Source organism: Geotrypetes seraphini, chromosome 6, assembly GCF_902459505.1.
Source record: "Geotrypetes seraphini chromosome 6, aGeoSer1.1, whole genome shotgun sequence".
NCBI classification, from domain to species: Eukaryota; Metazoa; Chordata; class Amphibia; order Gymnophiona; family Dermophiidae; genus Geotrypetes; species Geotrypetes seraphini.
The window spans coordinates 87,517,125-87,534,094 of NC_047089.1; the positions used below are offsets into that span (position 1 = coordinate 87,517,125).

Sequence of the window (16,970 nt, forward strand, 5' to 3'; positions counted from 1 at the left end):
TATATCCTTTAGGAAGAGGGAGTCACGTGATCAATTTTTTTTCCTTTTAGTAATTATTCTTATTGCAGTGTTTTATATGATTTGCAATCTACGTGTTTCTTTTAAGGTTATTCCCTTGTACAAAGCATTGCAGTAGTCGATTTTAGAGGAAGAGGACCCAAAAGGGAAATGAGCAGGAAATGGTTCCTTGTGAGGGAGAATGATGAGTCAAAGGGAGATGACTTAAGAAAAGGCCATGGGCAGAGGAGTAAGAGGGAACCCATGATCAGGGACCACCTCCCTAATGTCTGCCCCAGTACCTAGTATGTGTATAAGACTTTCAATATATCAAATGGTGGTAATAATGATGATGAACTAGCCTTGGTCACATTATGTATTTTCTTCTAAATGTTATTTATCTTACAGTTTGGCTTTGTTGGAAACGTCATAGGTAAAATGATATTTTTAAAATGTAATATGTCCAGGTAACTTGCATGGATTACACTCTTCTGTATTTTTCTAGGTAAAACAATCTAGAAGGAAGCCAATGCAGGTCAAGACGCCACGTGCCTTGCCCACCATGGAAGCTCACCAAGTGATTAAAGCAAATGCTATGTTCCTGCTGTCTTTGAGCAGTGCTGCTGAGCCAAGCATTCTCTGCTACCATCCTGCAAAGCCATTCCAGTCACAGCTGCCCAGTGTTAAGGAGGGCATTTCTGACGATATGCCCATTAAAATGCCTTGTCTCTATCTGCAGACGTTAGCTAGGTAATGGAAAGCTATGAGTATCTTTAATAGCGATGTATTCAAAATCAAACTGGAATGTAATATTTCTGTTGGGGAGCATATAAAAGTAAAAATCAACTTTAAATAGCTGTTGGGGGCATTTTCAAAACACTAAGATGTCCAAAAATCTGCATAAATCGGCACTTGGATGTTTTTTCTTACTAAAACAATCAAGTGCTGATTTTTGAAACCAACTTGCTGGATGTCTTGCTAGGCGTTCTGTCTACCGTGCATCCAAAGTTCGAGGGGGCATGTTGGAAGTATGTTCTGGATGGGCTTAGCACTTTGGACGTCTTGCAGTGATAATCAAACCTTTCCCAAGATGTCCACAACAGAACTTAGATGTCCATAACTACATCTGTTTTAAAAGTGTCTAAGTGCCAAAAAGGTAAAAACACACTCACACATACACACTCTCTCTCCCAGTGGTCACTTAACCCTTCCCACCCTCTAGAAAATCTGAATGAAACAGTGCATACCTGTCTCCAGAACAACAGCACACAGGTGTCTTAAGTAGCTTAGTAAGTGAGCTAGTGAACCATAAGAGGACCCAGGCCCATAAGCCACTCTAACCACTACATTTATGGTAAAAAGTGTGGGGTTACCAAAACCCTACTATATAGGTGCCACCTGCAGTCATAAGGGTTATTGGGGTGGTAGACAGGTGAGTATAGTAGGTTTTGGGGGAGTTTTGGAAGGCTCACCATAAATTATACGGGGGTTATGGTGCGATATACATCAGGCCAAAAAAGTTAAAAGTCCCAAGGTTGGACATCCTGGCAGCCAAGACTTCTAAATAGGTGATTCTCAAATAAAAACATTTTTAGAAATCTAATAGTTTTGCAACAAACGGAATTCCCAGCTTTCTGAATTTTGGAAGAGAGTTTTTCCTATGTTTCTCACAAGTTTTGTTCTTGAATGGGCTATAAGCAGTAAAGTATAAAAGAACAAGAGGGCATTCGGAAAAATTGGAAGGGGATAGATTCAAAACAAATGCTAGGAAGTTTTTCTTTACTCAGCGGGTGGTGGATACCTGGAATGCGCTTCCAGAGGACGTAATAGGGCAGAGTACGGTACTGGGGTTTAAGAAAGGATTGGACAATTTCCTGTTGGAAAAGGGGATAGAGGGGTATAGATAGAGGATTACTGCACAGGTCCTGGACCTGTTGGGCCGCCGCGTGAGCGGACTGCTGGGCACGATGGACCTCGGGTCTGACCCGGCAGAGGCATTGCTTATGTTCTTATAAGTATGGAGATGCCCCTAATGTTTTACAAACTTAATTCCAAATTGTTAAGCAACCATTGTTTATCATGTCTCCAAACCGGAAGCTTCACTAATGAATAATAGCTCACTTTGACCAGCAGGTGGAGACTGAGACCAAACTTTGGTTGTGGTATTAATCCTGAGGCAGTGCTGGTCTGAAGGGATCCTTCAATGCTTTGTAATTGAATTTTGTTTGTTAACCATCACTTTTCTTACAACTAGGTCGCGTATTGCGCAATGAGAACTTTTAAAGGGAAAGTGCTCATTGTGCTCCAGACACGAAGCAGCCGTGGCCGGCATGTGTGCGCGGTGTGCAGGCTGCCGCAAAGGGGAATCCAGAGATCCCCTTCGCGAGTGCTTCACACGCCGGCAAATGACATTGGGGAAGCCACCGACAGTAAGGGAAATAAGGTTTTCCTTACATCTGATGTCGGCTTGCCAGCTTTAGCGGCTGGGGCGATTCAGGCCTCTCAGCCGCAACAGGCCTTGAGGTTCCGATTTTGATGGGAAGCACCTCCATCTTATCTGTAGCCTCAGGTGACCTCCCCCCTGTATTGGAGAGATGGGCAGGTTTCTGCTGGGTCCCCTGCTGTGGCAGGGAGTCCCATTGGGCTGCCGGGGGGGTATCCCTCTGACTTTGTTTTTGCATTGTGTAAGGCTGGGGATCCTGCTTCCGCCCCAGTGGTCTCGGCGGGGGGAGGGGGGAATTTTCTCTTGACGGCCACTCCGGTTCGGCCCCCCCCTCAGCATCAGTTGTGTCCCCATCTCCTCTCTCGTCCAAGTGGCCGCGGGTATCTTGGGCCGATGATTTTGCATATGAGGAACAGTTTTCATTTGATGAGGACCTGGACCTTATGGGAGACCTCCAGGATCCTCATGGGGGACAGATGCTGTTAGTGGCAGCTTTGTGGTTCTGTCAGCTGGCGAGAATGTGTCTGTGTTGCGCATTTTTCATCGGGAAGAGCTCCAGGAGCTTATTATTCAGGTGTCCTCGGTGTTGTGTTTCAAGGAAGACGCGAAAAAGCCCCCAAGTGTGGTGGACCCTCTGCTTAGGGGGATCTGCTCTGCATCCTGCTCTTTTCCTGTGCATCAAGATAAGATACTGTTCTTGTGCAGTGGAAAGTGCTGGAGGCGCCTTTCATTTTGCACATTCTATGGTCCACCTGTATCCCATTCCAGAGGGGGTTAGGGATACCTTGAAGTCGCCCGTGGTAGATGCGGTGGTCTCCGCAATCACAAAGCAGCATACTGTGCCCATTGAGGGCAGCTCTGCCTTAAGGGACTCTAAGAAGCATAGGTTAGAGTCTCTTCTTAAGCTGAATTTTGATGTCTCTGCCTTAGTAGTTGAGACGGCGATTTGTGGCTCGGGCCGAGCATGTCCTTGACCATGAGTCTGATGACTGGTCCTTGGTGGATCATTAGGTAGCCAACATTGAGATGGGTGCCTCTTATCTTTCTGATGCTCTGTATGACCTGCTGCGAGCATCAGATAAGTCCATGGCGCTAAGAGTGGCCGCTCGTCTTGCCTTGTGGCTTCGGGCTTGGTCAGTGGATGCAGCATCTAAGGCTAAGCTGACAAAATTTCCCTTTTGGGGTCTTTTGTTTGGCAAGGATTTGGACAAGTTGACTCCAAGTTGACACACCTTGACGGACTCCAAGGTGCCCCATCTTCCTGAAGACCGTGCCCTTACACCTACGCAGGGTGGCATTGCTCAGGAGCATTTGCGTGATTTCCACAGACTGCTTTCTTCCCAGCCTCTGGGTCATATCTTTCAGCGCATGCTGTCTTTTCAGGGGGCCCATGGGAGGAGACGTGATTCCTCCATCAGTTCCCCCACTGCCCATCCAGCCCAGTGACTCCTTGCCTGCACCTCTCTTGGTGCCGATGGATGCTCGGTTGCGAGATTTTTTTTACCAAAGGTGGGCTGCGATCACGACGGATCACTGGGTCCTGGAGGTGATTCAGGACAGATGTGCTCTAGAATGTTCCTGCTTCTTGCCAGATTGCTTTCACGCTTCTCCTTGTCAGGTGGTGTGGAAGAAGCGAGCTTTTACGCCAGACTCTACAATGGTTGCTACATCTCCAGGCGTGCCAGTGTCTCCACAGGAGTGTGACACAGGCAGGTACTCAATTTATATCATGGTACCCAAGAAAGAGGGGACTTTTCAGCCCATCTTAGATTTGAAGGGGGTCATCAGGGCTCTGCATATTCCGTCTTTTCGCTTGGAAACCCTGATTTCTCTCATTCTAGCAGTACAGCCAGGGGAATTTCTGACCTCTCTCGATCTGACGGAGGCCTACTTGCATGTTCCCATTTGCACCTCCTATGAGCAGTCCTTCGCTTTGTGATCTTGGGTCGGCACTACCACTTTTGTGCTCTCCCCTTTGGTAGGCCATGGCTCCGCGGACATTCGCCAAGATCATGGTGGTCATGGCGGCGGCATTGTGCAAGGAGGGCATTCTGGTTCACCCCTATCTGGATGATTGGTTGATCAGAGCAAAGTCTTTTCAGGAAAGCTCCCGGGTTATGGCTCGGGTTGAGGAATTCCTGCAGGCGCTGGGGTGGGTATTCAACCTGTCCAAGAGTCAATTGGCTCCATCTCAGCACCTGGAGTACCTTGGGATTCTTTTTGACACCAGCTTGGGGAAGGTCTTCCTGCCAGAGGCCCGCGTGGTCAAGTTGAGTCACAGATTTGCTTTCTGATGGCATCCCGGTGTCAGGCTCAGGGTTTTCTCCAGGTCTTGGGGTTGATGGCCTCCCTGAATGTGGTTCAATGTGCTCAGGCTCACATGCACCCACTTCATCATGCCTTGCTTCAGCGGTAGTTGCCCCAGGTGCACGAGTTGGACTCTTCCGTTCCTCTTCGTGGTTTAGTTCATCACTTTCTCTGTTGGTGGCTCCAGTCTTCCAATCTGGTGCAGGGGGTGAGTCTAGATCAGCACCAGTGGACATGATGGATATTTCTTTGCTGCGTCCCATCAGTGAGGCTATACCAGTCTGGAGAGGTGATAAAAAAGGAGAAATTTGGTTCCTACCTGCTAATTTTCTTTCTTTTAGACTCTACAGACCGGTACAGCACCCCACCCCACCCTATCTGTCTGTCTGTTATTCTTGTGTATTTTCACGTGAAGATTTTGCTTTTTCTGTGGTTTCTAGTATTTTTCTAGGGCCGGGGAGATTGGGTTTTTAATGTTGAAGGATGTCCCAATCTCTCCTCATCTTCATTCAATTCACAACCATTTTGCTTACTCATTCAACATTCTCTTGGGTTTTTAACATTGAAAGATGTCCAATCTCTCCTCATCTTCATTCAATTCACAACTATTTTGCTTACCCATTCAACATTCTCTTGGGTTTTTAATGTTGAAGGATGTCCCAATCTCTCCTCATCTTCAATCGATTCACAACCATTCCTTAGCGTCGTCAGCAGATGAATCCAGAGACTAGTGGGATAGCACACATCTATCAGCAGGTGGAGATAGAGAACTGATTCACAGATGTATATCTTGGATGGAGTCCCTCTTGCCAGTCTGTATGCTCTTATCTCCAGCAGGTTGGATGGTTGCTGTTCCGATAGTTCCTGGATCTCTGAAGGTTCCTGTGTGGAAGGCTGTTACTCATAGAAACATAAAAATATAGAGTATGACGGCAGAAAAGGGCCGGCAGCCCAACAAGTCTGCCCACTCAAGAAGTTTCAAGTTTCTAGTTTAATAGTTTTTTGATTAATCGCTTAATCATACTTCTAAGCGATGAACAGTTTAAAAATTACATTTAAAGGGAAACAATACAATACAATACCATAAAAAGCAAAATTTAAATAATGACAAGGGATTAAAATTTAACTTAACATACTCATAACATTGGGTAAAGGGGGAGTGAAATACAATTCAATAAAGAAAAATAGAAACAATAAGGGAAAGATACAGAAGGTAAACAAAATAACAATATAACATTATAAGATGAAATTTAGTAAAACTATGGGATATTAAAATTAGTTTTCAAAGGCATCCTTGAACCCTCCCTCCCTCGAGAATCCATCTTTTAAGCATTCCTCTGGAGATACCCCACCTGTCTGTCCCATCGGCCCTTGAAGTCGAGCGTGATACTGGCCTCGATTATCTGACGTGGATGACTATTCCATCGATTCCATGCTGCTTCGGCTCCAGTTGAGTTTCGGGGTGTCGGCAGATTTCAGTTCCGACTTTGGGGGCAACACCAGGACCTTCCCAGGTCCCTTCCCCACCCTCACTGCCCATGAAGAAAGTTTCCTGGTCCGTAGGCCTTCTTTCCCATAAGAAAAAAAACAACAACCCTTGCCGTTTGGCTGCGGCCAGGTTTGTCTGCACAGTGTTGTGGCTTTGTACTGGAGTGGGCCTTTCAAGACAGGAGCACGTGAGTACCGCTGTATTTTGTTGCTGGGGGGAGGCATGGCAGCGGAGGCTGTTAAGCGTTCACAGTGCAGGAAGCACCGCTCTATTTTGGGGCTTTGTTCGACCGGCTGAATGAAAGACGCGGGTACAGCTGCTGTTTCGGCACCTGAAGGCACGTCTCTTCCTGCACCAAAGACATGCTTGGGGAGAAGAAGGCAGGATCGGCCTTGGCTGCGGCTTTAGAGGTGTGGCCATACACCTCAGCTGCAGCGGCAGGAGCAGTGCTGGTGCCAGGAGCGGTGACTCCGGAAGGGCTTACGGCCTTAGGTAGCCTTTCACCGGAGTTTGTGCTTCTGCTGCATAAGGTTTTCTCACAGCAGAGGGCAAGCCTGGACGGAGGGGGAAGGAGGGTTCTCTGAGGGAGGCCTAGCCCAGGGGACGGTTTTACAGCCACCGTTTGGTCATAAAGAGGCCAAGAGGCGTAGAATTCCTGAGGCTGAGGACTTTGCCTACCCGGAGATCCCTCTACCTCTGTGCAGTCCCGGAGGGAGGCCGGGGTGCAGGACATGGATGTGGAAGAGGCTGAAGGGGATGATCCCTCAGCATTGTGCCTGTTCCATAGGAAGGAACTAACGGCCTTTATTTCAAAAGCTATGGACTGTTTGCACATTTCCATGCCGGATACATGGGGGTGGGGGGAAGGGGCGATACCCAATCCCCTTATGGCAGGCATTAGGCAGCCACCTAAGACCTTTCCTGTGCATGAGGCCATGCAGGAGTTGATTTCTGAGCAATGGACTATGCTGGAGTTGCTTGTATCCTGTGGCTCTTGAGGAGTAGGAAAAATTTAAACTTCCAAAAGTGGATGCCTTGGTGGCGGCAGTCACTAGAAAAACTACTCTGCCGATAGAGGGAGGTATTACTCTGAAGGACCCTCAGGATAGGAAGATTGAGTCTTCTTTAAGGTCTTCTTTTGATGTGGCAGTCCTGACTCTGCAGGCAGCTGTCTGCAGTTCTTATGCAGCACGGGCCTGTCTTCAGTGGATCCAGTTGTTTACTGATGGGGTTGTAGAGTCAGGTAGGGCTGTGCCCCCCAGACTTTCCTGATGTGGAGTCAGGGCTAGCGTATCTGGTGGATGTCTTATATGATATGATTAGGGCTTCAGCTAAGCATATGGCTCTAGCCTTAGTTTCTAGGCGGCATCTATGGCTGCAGCATTGGGCAGCAGACGCCGCCTCCAAATTACGCCTGGTACATCTTCCCTTTTAGGGGCAGGTTACTGTTTGGAGAGGACCTGGGAAAAATTAGTGAAGGATTTTGGAGACTCTTAAGTTTCAGAGATTGCCAGAAGATAGGTCCAGAGGGGCACCTCGGTCTCCCTCATCTAGGCCACGTTTTCGAGATACCAGGAGGTATAGCCCGGGGAAATCAGCATATAGGGCCTCCTATTCGGCAGCATATAGTGTCAGGCCAGGGTTACACAAAGGCGACCTTCTCGCCCTGTCAAACCCTCGGCCTTGAGGGTAGATCCTCTTCAGTCCTCCCAACTGCCACAATGACAGGGTTTTGGCTCCTTCCACCAAGTGAATGGAGGGGCGGCTGGCCTCATTGCTGGTGGAGTGGGCCAAGATTATGTAGAGCCCGGTGGTCTTCTGTGTAAGGCACAAAGGTTACAGTTGAGGGTGCTTTATTCCAGGTGCAGATTTTTTCTGGGCATCCCTGTAGGCTGGTGCCAGATAGGAGTTTGTGAGAAGTTCACTCCGGGGCCAGCGGACCTTAGGGCAAGGAGTTCTGGTTCCAGGCAGTCGACAGGACCTGGGGCTATGTTCCGAGGTTTTAAGGGCCCGCTTGTAGGTCCTTTGGTTCCCCAGGAGATGGGGACTCATGGTGGTTTGTCCTTTCATTCCCTTGCAGTAAGTTCCCAGGCTCCCCAGCAGGCACGGGGAGCAAGCTCGGGAGGTGTAGGCCCTCGGTCCTCCAAGCGACCTATAGCGTCTGTTGAAGGGGGTTTCCTCTCCAGATAATGAAGGGGCGTGTATTGCTTCATCTGGCTCGCAACTCCGGTGCAGTGGGGTGGATATTGTGGGGTTGTCCGCAGCCCTCAGGTTAGACTCCTCGGGGGAGATGGTCACCGGTCGCTCCACTTCGGTTGCAAGGGACACCCATCTGCATCCCACAGGAGTAGGTTCAGGGGATGCTCCCTTCTGCTGTGGTATTACGGCTTGGTTATTGAACAGTCAAGGCTGCAACGTAGGGGGTATTCCGAGCAAGTTATCTATACTCTGCTGCAGGCAAAGAAGAGGTCAACTTCGACGACTTATGCTTGGATCTGGTGGGTGGGTGAAGCTTGGTGCATTCAATTGGAGATTCTTCCTTTTCAGGCTTCCCTGTCTCAGATTCTTTCCTTCCTGCAAGAAGGGGTTGCTAAAGGGTTGTCCTACAATTCCATTTGGGTAAGGGAGGAGCTATTGCCTGTTACAGAGGGAAGTGTCAGACTTGTCCAAAGGGTCTCACACTGATGTAGTACGGTTCCTGAAGGGGATTAACCTTGCAGAGGCCATGGCCGGATTGGAGTCTGAAGGTGGGCCTTAGAGGGATGCCTTTTGAGCCTTTGGATAACGGCCAGGTGGGTTTCTGAGTTGTAAGCTTTATCCTGCAGGGATCCATTCTTACGTTTTTCGGAGGCCGGAGTTTCAGTAAGGACTGTGCCTTCCTTTCTGCCAAAAGTGGTGTCTCCTTTTCATGTCAGTCAGGTCCTCTTTCTACCGTCCTTCAGGGAAGAAGATTGGGGGTCAAGGTTTCCTGCCTTGCATTTGTTCGATGTAAGGAGAATGCTCTTGCACTATCTTCAGGTTACTAATGATTTTAGGCGTTCGGATCAACTCTTTGTGCTCTTTTCGGGTCCTAGGAAGAGTTTGGCGGTTTCCAAGGCCTTGGTGGCTCATTAGGTCCGAGAGACTATTTTTTCCGCTTATTTGTTAGCGGGTAAACGGGTGCCAGAGGCTCTACATCCTCATTCAACGAGAGCAATTGCTACGTCGTGGGCAGAGTCCAGGGGATTTTCCCTGGAAGAGATTTGTAGGGCAGCCACTTGGTCGTCTTCCAATACGTTTTCTCAGCATTATCGCTTGGATGTGGCGGAGCACGCAGAGGCGTGCTTCGGTGCTCGCAGAGGCGGCATGTTCACCCCACCTGAGATGCAACAAATGAATCCAGAGCCCCACCCGCTAGGTATTGTTCATGGATTTTTTCTCACAGGTGCTGTCTTATGGTTGGGGGTCAAGATTTATTTTGCTTATGGGAAAGAAGTTTGCTAGGTTGCAATGACATTGTCCGGAGGCTTGGACATTAAGCGATACTGACTGGCAAGAGGGACTCCATCCAAGATATACACCTGCGAATCAGTTCTCTGTCTCCACCTGCTGGTAGATGTGTGCTATCCCACTAGTCTCTAGATTCATCTGCTGCATTTGTAGGAAAGAAAATTAACAGATAGGACATAATTTTTCCTTTTGCTTACTCATTCAACATTCTCTTGGGTTTTTGATGTTAAAGGATGTCCCAATCTCTCCTCATCTTCAACCGATTCACAACCATTATGAAATCACTTGAACCACATGTAAACCATCTTCATGGTCACTGCAGCATCACCATAAATAATTTTAAACATTTCATGTTTCTTTAGCACTTTTTTGCAGTTTTGAACCAAAATAACACATTAATACATTGTTTGTGATCTATGATTTACGGCACACTTTAAAACGCACACCTTCTCTCATCCATAGCTCACAACCGATGACGGCACCAAACAAGTTGTAACTGGTCACATACTGTTACTAAGGTTGGACGCCCTGCTTCCTGTATTGAAGATCCCTGCCTTTCTGTTGGATGGCATTCAGCAACAGCATTCATTTTTTTTAATCACACCTCTTATACAGGCACCCGACTTAAGTACAACTCGTACTTAAGAATGTGGTTGTGGCTTCATTTGATTTCACTGAGTAGTATTTCCAGTGGTGCATGGATTCCTACACTTCCTGCAGCAGGTTTAGGAATGATGCAAGGCCACATTAAGAACAGAGTGTGGTTGTACGTGCTGTACTTTAGAGGGAACTCTGGTAGGGACAGTTTACCCTTTTGTCACTTGGGAGTAGATGTAAGCAGCAAGAATCTTAAAATTTCTGAGTGACATACAAATTCAGCTTAAGAAAGCTTTAAAAACGTAACTCATTCTTAACCCGAGGACTGCCTGTATGCATGCATGTATGTGTATATGTATGTATATAAGGGTTAGTTAAATGTATGTATGACTGCTAAAAGATTGGTTGTGCTGATTTCACAAAGAAATTATTTAAATATATTTGATCACATTCAGGCATCATCATGAGAATTTAGTTGGATATCAAGATGACAACCTTTTTCAGGATGAGATGAAATACCTTCGTTCAACATCTGTACCTGCACCCTACATATCAGTCACTCCTGATGCCTGTCCAAATGTCTTTGAGGAGCCAGAAAGTAACATGAAGTCTATGCCACCAAGGTATGTGCAAAAAAATCAGAGGATGTTTGTCATTCAACATTAAGCATATCGATACTAAGCATATAAGGAACATACAATGAAAAATAAAATTAACAATCCTCAGATATGCTAGTAAGGTTAATGTAGTCTTTTTACTACTCATTGGTATTGTTATAGAGTGGCAAGTGCCACGCCTGAGAAAATGTCTTGCTTCTCCTTTGTTATCCCAAGCAGAACCAGGCACTACCTGTAAATTGGTATGGCTGGGACTTGCCACAGGTCACATGGCTAGATATGGAATGGCTGGGACTGGCCACAGGTCACATGGGCCCCTTTTTCCCACTGCCTCTGGACTGTGCAATTGAAACTGTGTTTCAGTTGTCAGTTTCTATGTTTGCAGAGTCCTACATGGTTCAAACATTATCAGGTTGAAACATGTTTGAACCATCTGGCGCTGCAATTTGAATATAGGTTTTAATCATATAGCTAGCAGCTGTGGGAAGGAGGAAGGGGCTTGTATGACCCATAGGTGGCATCAGGGCAGCAGCCCCAGCCATACTAAAGGAAGGGAGATACCAGCTCAGGGAATGGAAGGGAAGGAGGGAAGTGAGGTAGCGCTATGCCAGATTATGGGAAGGAGAGGAGAGAGATGCCAGACTGGGAAGGGGGGGAAAGGAAGGAGAGAGATATCAGATTGCTGGGGGGGAAGGATGGAGAGAGATGTTGGATTGCTTGGGGGGGGAAGGAAGGAGAGAGATGTTGAATTGCTGGGGAGGAAGGAAGGAGAGAGATGTCAGACTGCTGGGGGGAAGAAGGGAAGGAAGGAAAAAGATGTCAGATCATGGAAATAGGGAGGGAAAGAAAGAGAGATGGGAAGGGAAGAGATGGAAAAGTAGATTTTGAGAAGAAAGCGGAAAAATTGAATTTTAAGTTAATGCCAAAATGGATTAAGTTCCTTATGAGAATCAGGGATGTTAATTATCAAAAGAGGAAGTCAGAAAAACATTTAATTACAAGAAAAAACTGACTTCACACGAAAAAAAACTGTCTATGGAGAGTGATCAATTAATTGTATAAAATGCTCAGAGACATGAAACTCTGAAGGGAAGGCTAACAAACCCCCCTGTGATAAGAGTTCACCTTCCAGTCATAGCAACTTCATAATTTAATGATCACACTCCAAGATGCAGTGAACAATTTGTATAGATTTCAAAAATGGTTTAATACATCAAAATTTGCAAGTAATATCTTCTCTGCATAAATCATAAAACAGCCATCACTGCATGATTTGATGGAATAATGTTCACTTAGCTTATAAACATGATTTGAGGGGTCCCAACGTGACCCCCGTTTCGATCTCTGCTTCAGGAGACCCGATGCTGAATATTCAAAAAGAGTTTGGTGCTATAATGATTCTGTGAATTTCATGATGTACAATCTTTTCTGTGAACAAAAAATTTTTGAGTGTGGGTAAAAATCCATACTCACACAACTGCAAAACTTATAATCATTCAATTTAGGCAAAACCAATAGAGGAGAAACACATTGTAACAGGACATACCACAGCTGGATCTGAGAGTTCTAAGAGTTCCAACTGCCAGGAGGACACTGTCAACAAATGCGGGTTTTAAAGAGAATCAGGGGAGGAGACTCTGTGTACAAGTTATAACATAAGAACATAAGCAGTGCCACCGCTGGGTCAGACCACAGGTCCATCTCGCCCAGCAGTCCGCTCCCGCGGCGGCCCAACAGGTCACGACCTGTTTGAATCACCCCTTGGTTTCAGTACCCTATGATCCCTTTGTCCCTCAGGAATCCGTCCAATCCCTGTTTGAATCCCTGTACTGTATTCTGCCTGATCACTTCCTCCGGGAGCGCATTCCATGTGTTCACGACCCTTTGGGTGAAGAAAAACTTCCTTGCATTTGTCTTGAACTTATCCCCCTTCAGTTTCTCCGAGTGCCCCCTTGTACCTGTTGTCCCTCTCAGTCTGAAGAACCTGTCCCTATCAATATGCTTGCTTTTAAATATTATCAGAAGTAGGAGATCAACTGCTTTTACACCTAAGCAGCCTATAATAGGAGCCCTTGCCCCGATCCAACCAGGCATGTGAGCTCCTCCCCCTATATCCCGTTTAAGAGATCAATCTACCTGCTTTAAATAGCAGCAGCAGTAGAAAAACAACTGCTTTTACATACAAGCAGCAGCGAGACCTACCGCAATCACCAAGAGCCCACAGACCCGATCCTGCCAGGAGTGTGAACTCCTCCCCCTGCAGTCCATTGGAGAGATCAATCTGCCTGCTTTTAAATATCAGCAGCAGTGGAGATCAACTGCTTTTACACCTAAGCAGCAACGAGACCAGCCACAACCACCGAGAGCACACAGACCCGATCCTACCAAGAGTGTGAACTCTTCCCCCATGCAATCCGCTAAGAAGATCGACTGTCGGCTCCGGGCGGCTTTCCCGCAGAGGAGAGAATCCTGCATTCACCGTGGGCCTCATCTGGGGCAGCCTCCTTGGAGCGGCTGGGGCACGGGCAGTGTGTCTGGAGGGAATGCATGGATGGGAGAACATCGCAGGGGAGGAGACATAGGCATCCTGGGACTGTCGGCCAAGTCTCTTCCCTGAAGAAGCCCTTTCTAAACTTACTTGCTCCACTTCATCACTGACGCTGAAACCGTGGATTGAAGACAAAGTTTTATTTTATTTTTCTTTCCAGCTTATGATTTATCTTTAATCTTATCTATTGTTTTGCCTTTTGTCTTTGTTTTGTTCTATTTCTATCATTTAAATTTCTCCAGAATTCTACTGTTCAACGGCTCCCCCTTCTGCTTCTATTCCTTTCTCTCCTCTCTTCTACCTTCCAAAGTATTTAGATCAATGCTGTCTTGTTAAAATGTTTATTTTATTTTTATTTTTCCTCTAACTCTACTTTTCACTTCTCTATTACCCTCCAGGTACTTTAGTTAGATTGTGAGCCTTCGGGACAGTAAGGGAATTTTTCAAGTACCTTTCTTATTTGTAATCTTAATGTATATTTTCTGTAAACCGCTTAGAACCTAACGGATGTAGCGGTATATAAGAAATAAATTACATTACATTACATTACATTACACCCTCTCTATGCCTCTCAGGATCTTGAAGGTCTCTATCATATCTCCCCTGAGCCTCCTTTTTTCCAGAGAGAAGAGACCCAGCTTATCCAGCCTCTCGGCGTATGGGCAGTTTTCCAGCCCTCTTACCAGCTTCGTTGCTCTCCTTTGGACTCTTTCAAATACCGCCATGTCCTTCTTGAGGTGCGGCGACCAATACTGAACGCAGTATTCCAGATGCGGGCGCACCATCGCCCGATATAGTGGCATGATGACTTCCCGCATGATTATATGTGCGTAGGATTTTGAAAAAAATATCAAACCAATGAATCACAAGTGGCAAATAAGGTACCCTTTCAGTGACTGAATCCAAAACATTGATTTATAAAGTCCAAAAATAAATCAAAGGAATGCCACCCATTCTATTTTGTTGTTTAATCCATGCGGATGTAACGTATTAAAAGTATAAATCCACTTCTGTTCTTTTTTCCATAAGATCTGTGCCAGATTGCCTCCTCTAGTCGTGGTGACTATATCTAGAATAGAATGCTTCAGATCTGTTAAAGTATGCTGTTTCTCAAGCCAGTGAGAAACAAGAGGGGCCTCCTTCACTCCTGATCGAATCCTGCTGATGTGTTCCCCTATCCTTGTTTTTATGATTTATGCAGAGAAGATATGACTCTCAAATTTTGATGTATTAAACCATTTTTGAAATGTATACAAATTGTTCACCGCGTCTTGGAGCGTGATCATTAAGTTATGAAGTTGCTATGACTAGAAGGTGAACTCTTCTCACAGGGGGTTTGTTAGCCTTCCCTTCAGAGTTTCATGTCTCTGAGCATTTTATACAATTAATTGATCACTCTCCATAGACAGTTTTTTTGCATGAAGTCAGTTTTTTCTTGTAAAAAAAAATGGATGCAGGGCAGAAAGTGAAGAAGGAGAGAAAAACAGTCAATGGATAAGAAGGCCCTGGAAACATAATTGCAGAGGTAGGTTATAAGGATAGGATTAGAGGATTAGAGGTAAGTTACAAAATTAGTCTGGGACCACTGTTCAGGCGATAGGCCTGATGGGCCGCCACGTGAGCGGACCGCTGGGCAAGATGGACCTCTGATCTGTCCCAGCGGAGGCACCTTCTTATGTTCTTAGGTATGAATAAAGTCTCTGCTTATTATGTCTCAGCCTGTAGAATGCTCTGGATCAGGCAGTTGGGGGAAGACTCAGCTTCTAAAGCTATGCTCAGTAAACTTCTCTTTAAAGAGCAAATATTATTTGGAAAAGGATGGCTAGTATGGTAGATTGTCACCCAAGTTCTTTACCAGACAGTAGACCAAGGCCCCCTAGAGGGGCTGAATGATCTAATTTTCAAGGCTCACAATGTTTTCATCAGTATTCAGGAGGAGCCTCAACTCAGAGACCCTATCAAGGATCCCGGTAGAGATTCACAGGGTCCAGGAGACATCAGTTCTTTGTTTTTTGATAAATCACTAAAAAAGCACAATGACGCCAGAGCTGCAGCGTCCCTCCTGAAGATAGGGGGACAGCTGTTGAACTATGTGGAGGCTTGGGAGCAAATAACTACGAACTGATGGGTGCTAGATATAATTTGCCCACTCTTTACCAGACTTGTTTGTAACCTCCCCGACAAGCAAGCTGGAGAAAGTGAACAAAGTTCTTTCTATAGTGCAAAAGCTGTTGGTCATTCAAGAAATAGAGCCCATACCACCTGAAGAATCGGGCTTGAGCAGGTACACCATGTATTTTGTAGTGCCCAAGAAAGGATCAGACGTTTGGAGACCTATTCTGGACCTCAAGTCTGCTGATGCAGTTTGGAAAATCCCATGATTACAAATGAAAACCGTCCGGTCAGTCATTGCAGCTGTAGCACCAGGGGGAATTGCTGGCTCCTCTAGATTTGGCGGAGGCCTATCTGCACATTCCCATTTTTCTGGAGCACGGGAAGTATTTAAAATTCTACGTGCTGCAAAGACATTATCAGTTCTCAGCACTTCCTTTGGACTGGCAATAGCACCTCTCACATTCACCAAAGTGATGGTTGTAGCAGTGGCTCACCTCCACAAAGCAGAGTTACAGATGCATCTGTACCTGGACAATTAGCTGATCAGAGCCCCATTCCAGGCCAAGGGAAAAAAGGCAGTATGACAGGTAATCCAGGTCTTGCAGAACTTGGGTTGGATCGTGAATTTTTGACAGAGCTACCTGATACCAGGCCATGTCTATCTTCCAGAGCCATGCAAACAGAAGATTAGCAAGCAAATAACGGACATCCTGGCCATTGCAACCTCTATTGCGTGGCACTAGTTCTAGAATCTATGACAGCAACCACAGAAGGTACACATGCATCTATTGCAGGACTCTTTTGACCCGTTGGTCTCCTCAAAAGGATTTGCTCCAGATGCCGTTGCCTTGGACATCAAAAGCATGAATTAGCATGTGCTGGTGGCTTTGACCTCAGTCGCTATTGAAGTCGCTCTTTGGCTGGACTTAGTCGCTCTTTGACTGGACTCGTGGGAGACTCTGACGAAGGATGCCAGCTTGTACAACTGGGAAGGCCATTGCAGCAGTCACCTGATTCAAGGGTGATGGACACCAACTAAAAGGAAGTAGTCCTCAACAGACTGGAGCTTCAGGCTATAAGGCTAATGCTACAGAAGCTGGAAAAATCCCTAGAAGGTAAGGCAATCTGACTCTTCTCAAACAATGCCAAAGCAGTGGCTTATATTATTAATCAAGGAGGCACCAAGAGTATTCCTCTATGTCTAGAGGCTCAATTGTGGTTCAGATGGACACAGGCCCACCTACAAGTGATATCCGCAGTACATGTAGTTGGAATCGACAACATGCAAGCCAATTTTCTCAGCAGTCAGAGTCTACATCCAAGACAATGGTTGTCTCCAGAGGCCTTCCAAAGCATTGTGCAACTCTG

At 46.2% G+C, this 16,970-nt stretch overlaps 1 protein-coding gene across 9 annotated transcripts in view; it reads left to right on the forward strand.

Moving 5' to 3' along the window:
- MYCBP2 (MYC binding protein 2) overlaps window positions 1-16,970 on the forward strand; it is a 977,923-nt gene that overhangs the window by 772,995 nt on the left and 187,958 nt on the right. For all 9 annotated transcript variants that reach the window (XM_033949399.1, XM_033949405.1, XM_033949401.1 and 6 more), the window contains 2 exons: window positions 503-747; window positions 10,778-10,945. In XM_033949399.1, the coding sequence (XP_033805290.1) occupies window positions 503-747; window positions 10,778-10,945 (413 nt within the window). The remainder of the gene's footprint in view (window positions 1-502; window positions 748-10,777; window positions 10,946-16,970) is intronic.